At 36.7% G+C, this 15491-nt stretch overlaps 1 protein-coding gene across 2 annotated transcripts; it reads left to right on the forward strand.

Moving 5' to 3' along the window:
* The first annotated feature begins 642 nt into the window (after positions 1 to 642).
* Positions 643 to 11710, forward strand: LOC126879202 (uncharacterized). Of its 2 annotated transcripts, XR_007696003.1 has the most exons (3): positions 643 to 1000; positions 4584 to 10695; positions 10902 to 11710. XR_007696003.1 is itself a non-coding variant. In XM_050642255.1 (2 exons), exon 2 carries the CDS (start codon positions 4964 to 4966, stop codon positions 8669 to 8671), a length of 3708 nt encoding a protein of 1235 aa, XP_050498212.1. In that variant the 5' UTR covers positions 643 to 1000; positions 4584 to 4963; the 3' UTR covers positions 8672 to 11710. The 2 variants fall into 2 exon arrangements, 1 of the variants encoding a protein (XP_050498212.1); XM_050642255.1 differs by having other exon boundaries at positions 4584 to 11710.
* Positions 11711 to 15491: the final 3781 nt, after the last annotated feature.

The raw sequence follows: 15491 nt of genomic DNA on the forward strand, positions 1-15491 counted from the left end.
CACATCCATCCTTGTTTGCATACAACAATACACTGATCCATAATATAAGAATCAATTTATAAATAATCACATAAAGCATATGATAGAGTGCCAAAGAGGCCTTATACATAACAGGTTGTTAAAACAAACATCTTAACGTAATTTGTCATTCAAAATCCTGTAATTTGAGGTGCTACATGATAAGATTCAACATATCAGGCAAATAATATAAGATAGAGGGTCAAAAAGGCGTTATATGTGACATGTTGTTAAAACCGACATCACAACGTAATTTGTCATTCAAAACCCTGTAATTTGAGGTGCTACATGATAAGATTCGACATATCAGGCAAATAATAAACGATAATGTGTCAAAAAGGCGTTATACATGACATGTTGTTAAAACCGACATCACAACGTAATTTGTCATTCAAAACCCTGTAATTTGAGGTGCTACATGATAAGATTCGACATATCAGGCAAATAATATAAGATAGAGGGTCAAAAAGGCGTTATATGTGACATGTTGTTAAAACCGACATCACAACGTAATTTGTCATTCAAAACCCTGTAATTTGATGGGTCATACATTGATTTCTGATTATCCGTTCCAAAGATACAAATATTTGTACAAAATTATGAAAAATCGAATAATTTGAAATATTTACAAAAATATTTTAAGTTGTTTGTTAACATGCCGGGTGTGTATGGTTGATAAGAAAAGAGTGCAGACGTTATTTTTGTTAATATTAACCTCCAAAGATATGACAAGCCACAATGCTAAAAGTCCGGATGTAGTCGGATGAGAACATGTAACCGCAGTTGTTATTTGTGTAAATGTTATCACATATTTTTAAAACTATAAGGTCTTGTTTTTGCAAAACACATTCAAACATTTGATCACGTTCATGCTGTGTGAATTTCGCCTATAAATACTGAAACAGACGAGCATATACCACAGTCGACATCTGACAGTTTCTACAGTATAGTTGCAGTGTTCAGTGGAAAATATTCAATTAAGGTAAGAGATTTTGCTGTTTATTTTACATATGGTTTTTATGAATTTATTGGTTTGCTATTTTTGTTAAATAATTTGGATGTACATGTGTTTCCTTTCATCTATGGGTAATACTGGTTTTAATTCTCTCTTCCCAACTTGTTTGCAGGTCTTCTAAGTATTTATGATTCTTGTATCTATATATACTTCTCTTACAATAAAATGTGTGTACTATAGGTGATTTTATTCTTATATTCAATGTGATTTATTATAGTAATTTTATTACTTGTTTTTATCATATCGTAGGATGTATCTGTCGCTAATATTTTTAACTGATTTTACGTTTTATCCCTAAAATAATAATAGCTGTTTATGACTCATTTCTACTGTACTTTTTCATCTTTTAATATTTCCTTGTTACATAAATAAATGAGGTAGGTTTTTACATTAAGATAATCATATTTTACTATTTAGTTCTAAGTGGTCACTTTCATGCACCAGAATCGCCATGTGGCTCAGAATCGGTATGCCGATACGGGGGCCACTTTCATGCACCAAAATCGCCATGTGGTCCCGAATCGGTGGTATGCCGACTCCCGGGCACTCAAGAATAGTAACTTTTTATGATACATTTAGCGCGGTACTCCGTCTTCTTTTAGCACATTTTTCTTGTTATCTGCATCAGGATAATAGTATTTTACCGTTTAGTTCTTATTTTCTAATTTGAATTATAAATATGTGTTATTTCATGTTTTTTCAGGCATGTATGATGCAACACCCGTCCGTATATTTCTGAACAATTTTATGATTTATTTCAGTATCTTTTTATGCCGCATTCTACCGTACTTTTGTTTTTCAAGAATATACAATGAAGCGTAGCTGTCATTTATATTTTATATACGACCAAGCGTAGCTGGTATTTATTTTTAACAGTGTGATAATAATCGTGTTGCATTTTCTATTTTATGTACGACCCAACTTATTTTTATTTTTAAAAATATATTGACACTCTTTGTAATGCATTGGGTTAGTAAATAAGAGACAATATGAGTCATTTTATTATTTCATTTAAATTTTTTATGCTAGTACATTATTACAGTTTTTAATTAAAAACTAAATGCCCTAGTCGATTTATTTTAACATTTTTATCCAGAGGTCCAACGACATAATGGTTAAACGATGATGTCTCGTAATCTATGCTTGTGCGCTGTTTAAATTGTCGGTCAGAGCGTTCAACACTCTTACGATGTTTTTTCTCAGTTTTCCGAACATTTTCACAGGGGCTTCGACGCATGTTTGAGTTATTTTTAAACAAAGGTTTTATGATCTTATTAAATTTATCCGGGAATGCTTGATGCCTCAAATATCCTAGGGAATCTCTATGAACACCTGTGACTTCTAATATTTTTTTTATAGTTTAGGCTATCATTTGGTGTAAAGTCTTGAGGATACATATAAAATTATAACAGTATATAGCCCACAAGTAGCCTTGTACTTGCTATCGTTAATCAGTATATTCTTAGGAGCAAATTTGATTTCCATATCACCCATTAGCCATTTATCAGTTTTCCAAACATAGTGTGGACCATAAGCTCTATCAAGGTCTGGTGAATGATGCCAATATTTTTGAAGGTGTTCATCTTCTTCTTCATCTGTGCTTTCTTCATCCTTCTGGCGCATATTTCTCAAACGATTGTTTTGGTGTCCGCTGGTCTCTTCATGCTTCTCTGTCTGATGTGAAGTTTTCAGATAATTGTTTAGTTCTCCAAGAGGTTCAGTACTAGGTGTTAAAACTGTTTTGAGTTGTTGTTCACGTTGCATTATTATTTTGAGTGAATTATACTTTTTTTAATAACTTAGCAAGCTGCTTGACACGATGTTCACCGTTAATTTTCTTGTATCTGAATGCCGTTTCTCTAGTTAACACCTTTATCTATATCCGCTAACTCGCATCTGACATATAGCTAACATGCATCTGGCATACATCTGGCATACATCTGACTAGCATCTGACTTGCATCTGACTTGGCGCTAACCGTTAAATTATCGCTGTATAACCTCAGACATAACGCTGAATCATAGTTTACTTCATGCAGTAATCACGTGACACAGAACGTCACAGTAACTAACAGAACGTGACAGTAACTAACAGAGCGTTACGTGAATGACGTAAATCACGTGACAGTACTCAACAGAACGTGACAGAACGTGACGTAAAATAACGTGACAGAACGTGTCAGCACCTAACAGAACGTGACAGAACGTGTCAGCACCTAACTCTCTCTATCTCTCTCTCTCTTTCTCTGCTATCACACTTTCTTTGCGCTCAACAACCTTTTTGCTACAAGCATCAATGACGTACTTCCTATTAACAAGTGATATATTGTTTGTAACAATATAACCTAATTCTTTAATTATTTGTTTTATAGCTAAGTAGGTCATTGTCAATAACTGAGTTGTATATAAAAAACAATTACTTCAAAAATTTATTTATTTTTTCCTAAGTATCTTTGCTACAGTAATAAAAATATTTTTTCGTATTTCCAGCAGACCTGCAGGAGCCTCTTTAAAATAGGCAGTCGTCGATTTGCTTTTCTGAAAATCATAATAAATATTCTACATTTTTATGTCTTCGCCGCTTTTACACATAACATTCCTTTTTTCATCGTAAATTCTATTTGATGAGGTAGATGATGTTTTGTAATTGCATCTGTTGGACCGTATACTAGTTCGTATGTTCATTCCAGAAATGGGGCGTAATTACAATTCCATTTGAGTAGAACTTTGCACCTACTACCACCTCTGTCTTTATCCCATACTGGCTGGCAACTTCATGAAATATTAAACTAGCCGGTAAACACGCGCCTGCGTAGCTGGTTCGGATAAATTCTTGCTCGATACATGTCTTAATCAAGTTTAACTGAATGTACTGTTTCATACTGGAGCAACTGCTGTGCCTGCTTTGACGGTTATTCGAAGAATGAAAACTTATTGTGTTATCGAGTGTGTTAGTGATGAAAGTGGCGGGAGTTTTCTCGCCGAAATGTTATGCAAATCTAACTGAACAGTTTTCAATGTCGTGTTTATTCATCATATCTCGATATATGTATATCGGTTCTCTTCATACATTTTCCACATCTTTCGCTAAGTAGCTGACATCTATCATAATTATGTTGCCCATTTTTCAAATATTTTCGTAACTAGACCAGGAAGAAGAATTATATGAAACCCACTTTCAATTCCTAACCATGAATCCTTCTTGTGATAGAATAATGAAGAATTAACTATGAATGAGTCGACTTATAATTTTATGTGCCTGCTCCAATCTAATCATCACAAAGTATCTTTTACTTTCTGGTAATATTTGTTCTAAGTTGGCCGTACTGCTTCTTTTTATGTTGGTAGTACTGATACTTCCTTGAAAAATGTATCCAAGTTTAATAAATGTCTTAAATGCAGCACTTTTACATTGATTCTTATGGAAGAACAAGCACAAATCTACACTTTGCAGGGGCCTTTTGAGCATAACATAATAACATTTAGTTTTCCGTCCGACTAGAAGTATATTTAATACCTTACATTACGGCATTTTCTTCATTCTGTTTCAGATATTCCTAGCGTTCAGACGTGTGCTCTGGTGAGTTTTATATCGTTCAGAAGTGTGCTCTGTTGAGTGGCAAACTTTGAATATTTTTTGATTTTGTCGAAAACAATTTTTTTTTGAAATTTTTAAAACATATTTAGTGTTTGGGTTCTAATTTTTTTGAATTCTAAGTTTTGAATATTTATTATTATGTTATTACTTAGTGTTGTTTGATTTGGTCAGTTTTTTTTAATAACGAAAACATGAACACATTCTTAGTCACTAAAGATACATTTAAGAAAATTCGTATTTCTCATCCTTTAATAACGAAAACATGAACAAATTCTTAGTCACTAAAGATACATTTAAGAAAATTCGTATTTCTCATCCTTTAATAACGAAAACATGAACAAATTCTTAGTCACTAAAGATACATTTAAGAAAATTCGTAAATTTGGCCTCCAGGGACGAACTCTGGAATTTAAAATCAGGGATGTGCCGCAGAGTGAGGAACCTGTGGGATGGGTAAAAAAGGCCATCGAGGAGATTGTACTTAAGGGAACAGAAGGTTTGGAACCAACCGATCAGGTCGGTTTCACTTTTTGCTCGAAAGACTTTGCCAGAGGTCAGGGTTGGATGAGGTTCAAGCCTGCCTGTGAAGTGACCGTTGATGATATATGGGATAAGATTAGTTCCATATATCAGAGTAATAGCACCGGCCTCAATACCGAAACATTTTGTTTGGGTATTACGACGGTAAAACTGCCCGCGGGAAAAGGTGGTCCGAGAGGAAGAGCTTATAACTCCTTTAACGAGGAGTGTTTGAAAAGGCGAGGAACTGTTGTTATTAAAAACAAGGATAATCTTTGTTTACCTCGTGCTCTTGTGGTTGCAAAAGCTCACGTAGATAAGGACCAAGAATGGAAGAAGGTACGTCAAGATATTGGAAAAATACAAGGACAAAGAGCCCATCAACTGATTGAAGCCGCTAATGTAACAATTCCTGTCGGAGGGGCAGGAATACCCGAACTACAACAGTTTCAGGGACACCTCACAGATTACAAAATTGTGGTGTATAGTTATGGTAGCAAGGGTCGTGACGTTATGTTCTGTGGTAACACTAATGGTCCAGCGTTAAATCTTTTGTATCATGAAGGACACTTTAACGTGATCACTTCTTTGACAGCTGCTTTTTGTTGTATTTATTATTGTGAGGAGTGCCACCAGCCGTTTAACAACAAAAACGACCACAGATGTGGTGGTACATGTTTTGCTTGTCGTCGTTCACCAGCTTGTTCCAAAGATTGCGTGAAAATACCCTGCGATCAATGTGGTCGAAACTTCTACGGTAAGGCATGTTTCAATGCTCACCTAGGATCGGTATGCGATAAAATCAAAAGGTGTAGGACCTGTTACAAGATCTACACCAAAAGTCATGTCTGTGGTGAGGTCTTCTGTAAAACTTGTAAGAAAAATTGTCCGTCAGATCATCTTTGTTACATACAGCCCGATTCTGGTCTTCCTCCATCAAGCGATTTTCTATTTATATTTTATGATTTGGAAACTAGTCAGGAAAAGATATTGGCTGATGGTTCGCTTCTTCAAGAACCAAATCTCTGTGTATTTAATCAACGTTGTTACAAATGTCTCCCTGAGATGAAATTAGTTTTCTGTCAATCTTGTGGATTTCGCCAAAAGATTTTGAGGGGTCTTGACGTAATAAGTCTTTTTATGAATCATATTTTGCAAATTAGAAAAAAATTCAAGAATGTTGTCGTGTTAGCTCACAATGGAGGAGGCTTCGACCATCAATTTATTTTAAATTATATTTTAACAAAGACTGATTTAACCCCTGATCTCATTATGCGTGGTACAAAGTTGGTGTCAATGGCTGTTGGTAACGCTCGTTTTCTCGATAGTCTTAATTACTTTCCAATGGCGTTGTCTGCTCTACCTAAAGCTTTTGGGTTGACAGAGTTGAAAAAGGGATATTTTCCACATCTGTTTAACAGAGAGGAAAATCAATCTTATGTTGGACCTATGCCTGATCTAAAATTTTACGATCCCGATAATTTAAAAGATGATGCACGTGACAAGCTGATCGCGTGGCACGCTGAAAGAGTAGATGAGGGATACGTTTTTGATTTTCAAAAGGAAATTGTTGAATATTGTATTAGCGATGTTGAGATTTTGACTAAGGCTTGTCTCACTTTCAGAAAACAGTTGATGGATACTTCAAATGTCTGTCCGTTTTTCGAGGCAACAACTGTTGCATCGACGTGTAACAAGGTATTCAGGCGTAATTTCTTACAACCAAACACAATAGCCCTTATTCCAAAAGGTGGCTATCGTTTTAAAGATAATCAGTCGAAAATAGCTTTGCAGTGGTTATTGTGGGAAGAGAAGCAACGTTGTATTAAAATTCAGCATGCCGCCAGGGGACCTGAAGCTCTTATTGGAAATTGTAGGGTGGACGGTCTTTACGAAAACACCATCTTTGATTTTCAAGGTTGTTATTACCACGGTTGTCCTACTTGTTACCCTACAGATAGAACTGCACCCCTTCATGACGATCCTTCAGATTGTATGGAAAATCGTCATGATAAAACAATTGCTAAAGTTAAGCATCTCAGATCAATAGGATATGAGGTGGTTGAAATATGGGAATGTCAATTCCGTAAAATGCTGACGGCCGAGATAAAGGCGTATACCGAGGGGCATCCTCTTATGGCTAGTTTACCTTTGAATCCTAGAGATGCTTTATATGGTGGTCGTACAGGCAATACTGTAGAGTATTACAAGTGTAAAGATGGTGAAAAAATTAAATACGTTGATGTTTGTTCGCTTTATCCGTGGGTATGCAAGTACGGAAAGTTCCCAATCGGACATCCAAAGAAAATATATATTGGACAGGAATGCACTGCTGTAGACATTACTGAGTTATCTGGATTAATAAAGTGTAAAGTGCTTCCTCCTACAAACCTCTATCATCCTGTTCTTCCTACCAAGATGAACAGTAAATGTATGTTCGTTTTATGCCGAAAGTGTGGAGAGGACTTTGCGGAAGAAGAGTGTGAGCATTCGAATGATGAACGGGCTCTAACAGGTACTTGGGTGATTGAGGAGGTAGTGAAAGCTTTATCAAAGGGTTATAAAATAATTGAGACCTATGAGATATGGTCCTATGATACTTTACAGTTATCGAAATCTCAGAAAGGTCTTTTTTCCGATATGATGAACAAATTTATCAAAGTGAAACAACAAGCTTCAGGGTGGCCGCGAGGATGTGTATCGGATGAGGAAAAGAGCCGGTACATCGAGGAGTTTCTTCAGAGGGAGGATGTCAGGCTGGAGTTTTCCGACATAACGGAGAACCCTGGTCTGAGGTCGTTGGCTAAGCTTATGCTCAATTCTTTCTGGGGTAAGTTCGCTCAGCGAGAGAACCTCCCTAAAACATCCATAATAAACAAGCCTGGAGAATTTTTTGCTATGTTGATTAATCCATCCATTCAGGTTAATACGGTGATCCCTGTAAATGAGGACACACTGGTTGTTACGTGGGAGTATGTGAAGGAGGCGTACTCAATGTCGTCAGCAGTTAATGTTGTTCTGGCATCATACGTTACGGCTCTGGCTCGTCTCAAATTGTACTCTTATCTGGAGATTATTGGGTCTCGGGCAAAATATTACGACACAGATTCGTCTATTTACCTTTCCAAGGCTGGCTTACCTGATCTCCCAATAGGTGAGTGTATAGGTGACTTAACTGATGAGTTGGGTGGGGGGTATATTTCAGAGTTCGTTTCTGGAGGGCCTAAAAATTACGCATATAAATACACTTTGCCTAACGGTGAAGAAAAAATTTGTTGTAAGGTTAAAGGTATTTGTCTAAATTATGAGGCATCTAAATTAGTTAATTTCGATACCATTAAGAAGATGGTACTTATGAAGTCTGACCCTGTTTCTGTGGTGACTAAACAAATACAAAGGACACAGGATCATTGTGTTATCACAAAAACCCTTGAAAAAAAATATAGACCAAACTCAGCAAAAAGAAAATTTTTTGAAGATTTTACATCCGTACCTTATGGTTATAAAAAACTTAAAATTTAAACTATAGCCCAGACTCAGCTTTTTTATTTTTTAACACTATACCTGTTTAACACTCACAATCAACATTTTTAATTAGTAAGTTATATATTAATAGATTACTTTTTGTTTTGTCAACAGTGGATGCTTTTTCCTCTGCGATACAACCGATCGTCTGTCACACTGAAAAGTGGGTTACTAAAAAGTTGTAGTGAGTTGTCGTTTGTCCTACATGATTAAACATCTTTAAAAGATGTTCAGTTAAGACCATTAAAAGATATCTGATATATAGCCCACTGGCAAATTAATGAGCCGTTCTGGTTACGTCCGTTGCTCGTGTAGCCGCTCATTATAAAAGATGGCAATCAGATCATAAAAAGATGTCTGCTGAACCATTTCCTGTATGTTTAAAAAAGATGTTCAGTTAAGGTCACTAAAAGATATTCGTTATAAAAATGTACTATAAATAATGTTAATAAAAAGATACCTGCTGAACCATTTCCGGTATTTTAAAATACAATAAACAGTTTTCGGCTATGAACCACTTTGTGATTTTGTAACATCATTACAGCTTTGCTCGTTACTTACTAGAAGGTGGGGCAACAATCGCTTGTTCTATGCTATCACAAATATATATATATATTGAATCACATTTGATTCCTCTGAGGAAATTTGGTGGTTGTAGGCCTCTAGGGGATGGTGTCCACGATAAAACACCAACGAGGTATGTGTTGTACCTCATGGGTGCCTTGGAAATCAACACGAGTAACCTTTGTTTCAGATTATCCTTGAAAAAAAAAATCAGCACGAGCTATGTTAGCTTTAACGTGACGACCTTTACGACATGCTTTTTCTTTACGACAATACTGTTAGATATGTCTTTATACATTAACAAAAGTTTTTTTTCTACCTAGGTATACTCTAAGTGTATATAATTTTTTTTCTCAATATATCTGATACATAATACCTTTAAATATGGTCCTCCTTTTGGAGTATAAAAAGGACGGTCGACTTTTAACCCGCACGGATGCACGTCTATATGTACCTTTACGAAGGGAATTGTACATAAACCTATAAGCTGATCGTAATCCATATCTGCAAAGTATGTTGTCAGCTTGGGTTAGTATATACAGTGCATTCCGTATGTTTTATAAACATGATCAGGGGAAATTGTTGCCTGATGGCTATTAAAGAACCGTCTATGGCCCTCATATATTCTTATCACAGATCTTTAATATCAAACTGTAAAATTAATACTACCCACTTGCCGTAGATAAAATATTGTATGCAACTATTCAGTAAATTACATAAAAATAATACACATTTTTCTGAAAAGACTTGTACATGAGATGTTTGCTGGTTTGGTCACAGCGTAAGAATGGTATATGTTCATTGTAGGAATGTATGCTTGGAGGGAGATCGAGGATGTTTGTTGGTCATACTGTAAGAATGGTATATGTTCATTGTAGGAATGTATGATTGAAACGAAGATACGATATAGTGCCGTTTTGGCAATGTCTTATTCACGTCACGTCATTCACGTTACGTCATTCACGGTAAAATATCACGTTAAAGAGGTACACTGTTAGGATGGTTTAAAGATAAATAGTCTATACCATTAGGGAATAGAGTGTAGCAGAGACCATTAGAGGCCATTAGAAACCATCAGGTCACTTTATTTACGTCGCGTGATTCACGTGACGTTATGCACGTCACGTTCTGTTAGGCACTGTCACGTTCTGTTAGGCACTATACGGAAAAGAAGAAGAAGAATTGGCAATTAATGTTGAACGTTGACAGAAGAAGAATTGACAGTTGCCATCTGTGTCGCCACCGCTTTCATTTGATATCCCATACGTCAAAATCGGATCATTAGCAAAGAAGATATGTTGTAATGCCGTTTTGGCAATGTCAATTAGTTACGTGTTGCAGCCGACAGGTGGCATGATAAGATGAAGAACTGTGATAGGATGTTTGATGGTCGTACTGTAAGAATGGTATACGTTCTTCTAGAGGGCTTGGGCATAGTTACATGTTGCAGCCGACAGGTGGCATGATAAGATGAAGAATTGACCACAGCGTAAGAATGGTATATGTTCTTATAGAGGGTTTGGACATAGTTACATGTTGCAGCCGACAGGTGGCAGGATAAGATGAAGAACTGTGATAGGATGTTTGATGGTTTGGTCATACTGTAAGACTGGTATACGTTCTTCTAGATGGTTTGGGCATAGTTACATGTTGCAGCCGACAGGTGGCATGATAAGATGAAGAACTGTGATAGGACTAATATATCACCGTTTTGGCAGTGTTGCCATGTTTCTCCTTCCCTTCGATGTCTGTTGCGCTAAAATTAATAGCAACGAAGATATAGTGTCGTTTTGGCATTGCTGACATCTTTGTTTTTTATGTTAACATATTCAATATCCCCTCTTTTTCCCAACGAGACCATATTCACACGAATTGGACCAATAGACACGAAGATATGATATAGTGCCGTTTTGTCATTGCTGACATCTTTGTTTATATGGTAACATGCCTTCCTCTTTCCAACAATATATGATCAGTCAGGTCGGAGACATGCTCTAATGCTCTTTTGCTAATGTCTTTGTGATTGCTCCTCTTTCGTTTAATGTCTTACATGTAATAAACGAACCAATAACAACGCAGATGGCAGATAGGTGCTTCATGGATAAGTGTCTTATTTGGCTTTCTGACTACACCCTGTATATTTTGCGATAAACGAAATAAAGAGGAGGCCATCTTGGAAGGCGAGGGTTTGTGACGTAGGTGGGCCTGGCTGTGTTCCCATTGGTCGTTGGGCGGGGCTTCGTTCTCATTGGTCGGTGATTGGGGCTAAGTTCTCATTGGTCGCTGGACTTTGATCTCATTGGTCCATGGGCGATGCTGTGGGTGGGCGAGGCTTCCTTCTCATTGGTCGGTGGGCAATCATTGGCCGGTGGGCAACCATTGGTCTGTGGGCGTGGCTTTGTGGTGGGCGTGGCTTTGTGGTGGGCGTGGCTTTGTGGTGGGCGTGGCTTGCGGTGGGCGTGGCTTTGTGGTGGGCGTGGCTTTGTGGTGGGCGTGGCGTGGGGCGTGGCAGATAAAATTTTTCCCACGCTGTCAAAATTTTCCCATGCCCAACCGACCCACACTCTGCTGACATACATTTACATAAAGTTAAAATAACAGAAGATAACAAGGAGACACGATATCGCTTAAGTTATATCCATAGTTGCTTTGGAGGATATTTTTATACACTGGAATTGGAACAAAAAGGTAATAGGGAGTTTTTGTGCACACAAATACGTAAACGTAACGCATCTTTTTGACATATCAGGAGCTTGGAGGAGTAAGGGCGAACCCGAAAAATGGTCATTTCAAAAACAGTCTCATATTTTTCACATACTTTTAAAGAATGCGTCTGTATATTATAACAGCATGTTTCGCCCTTCATACTCCTAAAATTTCGTAAGAAATAATATTCCAATCCATTCCTGTCAGAAGCTGAACTGCATAATCGTCTAGAAGAGTAAGGGCGAATCCACAGGCTTTCGTTGCGTTTCGTTCGCCCTTCTCTGTTAACGCGCCGGTGTTTCTGCAATTCTGTAGCTTAGTAGCTTTAATTGGTGAGATACAGTCTTGTGTTGTATGCAGATTGCGTTGTATGCAGATTGAATTGTATGCAGATTGGGTTGAATGCAGATGCATTGTTCTTGAGTTTTCCTGTACGATCGTGTATAAGGCGCCGGTGTTTCTGTAATTCTGTAGCTTAGTGGCTTTAGTTGGTGAGATACAGTCTTGCATTGTATGCAGATTGCGTTGTATGCAGATGCATTGTTCTTGAGTTTTTCTTTACGATCGTGTGCTTGTAGTTTTTAATCGTATTTTAAGGAAAAACCAAGGTGCACTAGCGTTTAACTTGCTTAGTTTTTTCTGATTTAGTTTCAAAATGAACGCCGAGAATACAAGGCGGAAGCAAAGAAACACGGAACAATGGGTCGTTAACGTATGTAAAGCCAAACGAAACTGTGGTGAAGCATACGTTTCAAGAAATACAAAGAAACCTGTATCTGCGCGCACAATCGGACTGCCTTGTAAGTGTCGTAAAACGTGTTTTGAAATGTTGGGCATGGACAATATCAATATGATTTTCAATAATTTTTGGCAAATCGGCATCTACGATAGTCAAAACCAATATCTTTCAAAAGCGCTAAGTTTCAGTAACTGTAAAAATTCTTTAATTACTGGCAGAGCAAGTAGGAAGCTTCGGACCATCGGATATAGTGTTTCAATCAATGGTGAAAGAAAATGTGTTTGTCGTCATACTTTTATCAGCATCCATGGCATAAGTGAAAAAAGAGTTCGCGTTGTTTTAAACAAGCAGACCACCACAGGAACTGTGCTGAGTGATAACAGAGGGAAGTTAAGTCCAGGCAATAAAATGGGTGGGTATAGAACTCAGTTGGTCAGAGATCACATTGATTCTCTTGTTACTGTTTCCAGTCACTACAACAGAGCCAAAAGTCCCTTTAGAAAATATATGCCACCGGGCTCATCAATTACTGGGGCATATGGAGCTTACACCGAATGGCTAAGAAACACATCTCCTGAAGCACTGCCTGTGACAGAGTCCTACTATCGAAATATTTTTGTAAACGAATTCAATATAGGTGTTCAGCCTCCTTCTGTTGATGAGTGTAATACTTGCTCTAAGATTAACATTGAACTTGATGGGTTAAAAACTAGTAACTTGAATTCTCCCAGAATAATTAAATTGGATACGGACCTGAAGGTTCACTTAGCAAAGCAGAAAGCTGCTCAGCAAATGATGAAAAGCTACGAAAACAACCAGGATGAAAATATTGAAGTTGTATGTGTTGATTTAAAACAAGCATTACCCACGCCTAAACTTACCTGCAACGTGCAATATTACAAAAGGAAAATGTGGACTTACAACTTAGGAATCCACAACATTAAAACAGGAACAGCCATGATGTATGTATGGGATGAAACCATCGCCAAGCGCGGATCGTGTGAAATAGCCAGTTTCCTCAGTCACTATTTGGAGAACTTTGTTAACGAGCAAGTGCGAAAAGTTATAATTTTTAGTGATAACTGTGCCGGTCAAAATAAGAACATAAACGTTGTTTTGTCTAACCTCCGCCACATTCATGCAAATCGCTTTGATCTTATTAAGCACGTTTTTTTAATGTCGGGGCATTCAATGATGGGTTGTGATCGAGATTTTGGTTCAATTAAATTAAAGATCAAGGACTGTGAGGTATTTTCAAAACAACACTATATCCATTTCATTGAACACACGAAAAAGAAGAACAAATTCCAAGTTGTTAATGTGACGAGGGAAATGGTTTAGGATTTCAGCGTTCTTCAAAAAGCAGCAACTAAATCTCAAATATTGGGAGCTAACTTCAAGGATGGCAGAATATTCGAATTTTCAACAGATTTTAAGATGGGCTTTAAAATTCAAATCGCATACAACACGGATATTTCTACAAGTGTGATACTCCAAAAGGGGCGAAAGAGATTTTATGATACCACAAATTTTAATTTAGATAATATAGAACTTCCTCTCAAATACCAGGGTGCTCTCAAGCTTACAGAAGAAAAGAAAAAGGACTTACTTACTAGATCTTCTTGATTATGTACCCATGCCACACAAGTGTACTTTACAAGAAGCTATAAGTGGAGGAATTGGTATAAGTGAAGACGAAGAAACCGTAGACGATGAAAATCAAATTGAATTCAATTAAAGCTTTCTTTGTGAATTTTATTAAAAACACTAGGGATGTTTACTTTTATAGAATAAAAAGTATTAAACCTCATTTTTTTTATTTCATAAAAATCTTGCAAAATCCTTAAGTTTTTAAGATCTACCTGAAGGATTACCATACCCTAAGAAAAGATTAGGGTGTAATGTGCATAACAGTAGAGAAACTAAATTTGCATAAAGTTTATTGTATATTGTAACGTTTATTAGTACTTGGAGATAAACTTTCCGCTTTCAAAGGCGCCTTTCATTATTCTATTCAAAGCAATGTTGTAGTGATGAGCCGATGTACCGATTGAACGTGACACCGACAAAAACTATTTAGAAAGTGAATATAAGGCATAAATAAGGATTGTTATAGTAATTTTACAAGTTAATACTTTATTACATCAATTTACTATTTTAGTTGGGAACAAGCCGTAAAACTAAAATAATAATTCATAAGATTTACACGTTTTATTCACTTTGAAGATTTTTTGTCGGCATTGTAATAATACAGAATATACACCGTATCCCTCGGTAGACCGCACGCTATAGTAGAGATGCGACGATAAACCGCATAATCTAGTAGCATCACTTGTTCGCCCTTACTATTCTAACATGTTTGTAAACTTTAACTCAGTTTTCCCGAAACATCGTTTTTGCAGTTCGCCCTTACTCCTCCAAGCTCCTGATATACGCTTGCGCATTAATGGTTGAACTCCCGTATCTCGATACGTATTACCTAAAGTAACGCTCTGATACGTACGTGAGAACGCATCCCTATCGAGACGAAAGTCACCGAATGCACACGAGGATCTTGTCCGATTACCTACCAAATGAACATTTCATCAGCGTACTACCCGTTTATAAACATTTTAAGGTTATATTTGTTATTGGTTTAGTCTATTTGAGTAAAATTATTATGTGTTTGTAATTGAAAATTGGAACTTCATAATAGATTTAAAATTTTATTGTTTTTAAGTTGTGTATTAATAAAGCAAAACAAACAAATCTTGTATTAATTTAAGAAATACAGTGATCACCACAATTAATAACAAGATAAATAAATGA

This window comes from Diabrotica virgifera, chromosome 1, assembly GCF_917563875.1.
Source record: "Diabrotica virgifera virgifera chromosome 1, PGI_DIABVI_V3a".
Lineage (NCBI taxonomy): Eukaryota > Metazoa > Arthropoda > Insecta > Coleoptera > Chrysomelidae > Diabrotica > Diabrotica virgifera.

What these genes read in the sequence shown, in the direction of transcription:
- LOC126879202 (XM_050642255.1), top strand. Translation starts at nt 4,964, where the DNA reads ATGAACAAATTCTTAGTCACTAAAGATACATTTAAGAAAATTCGTAAA.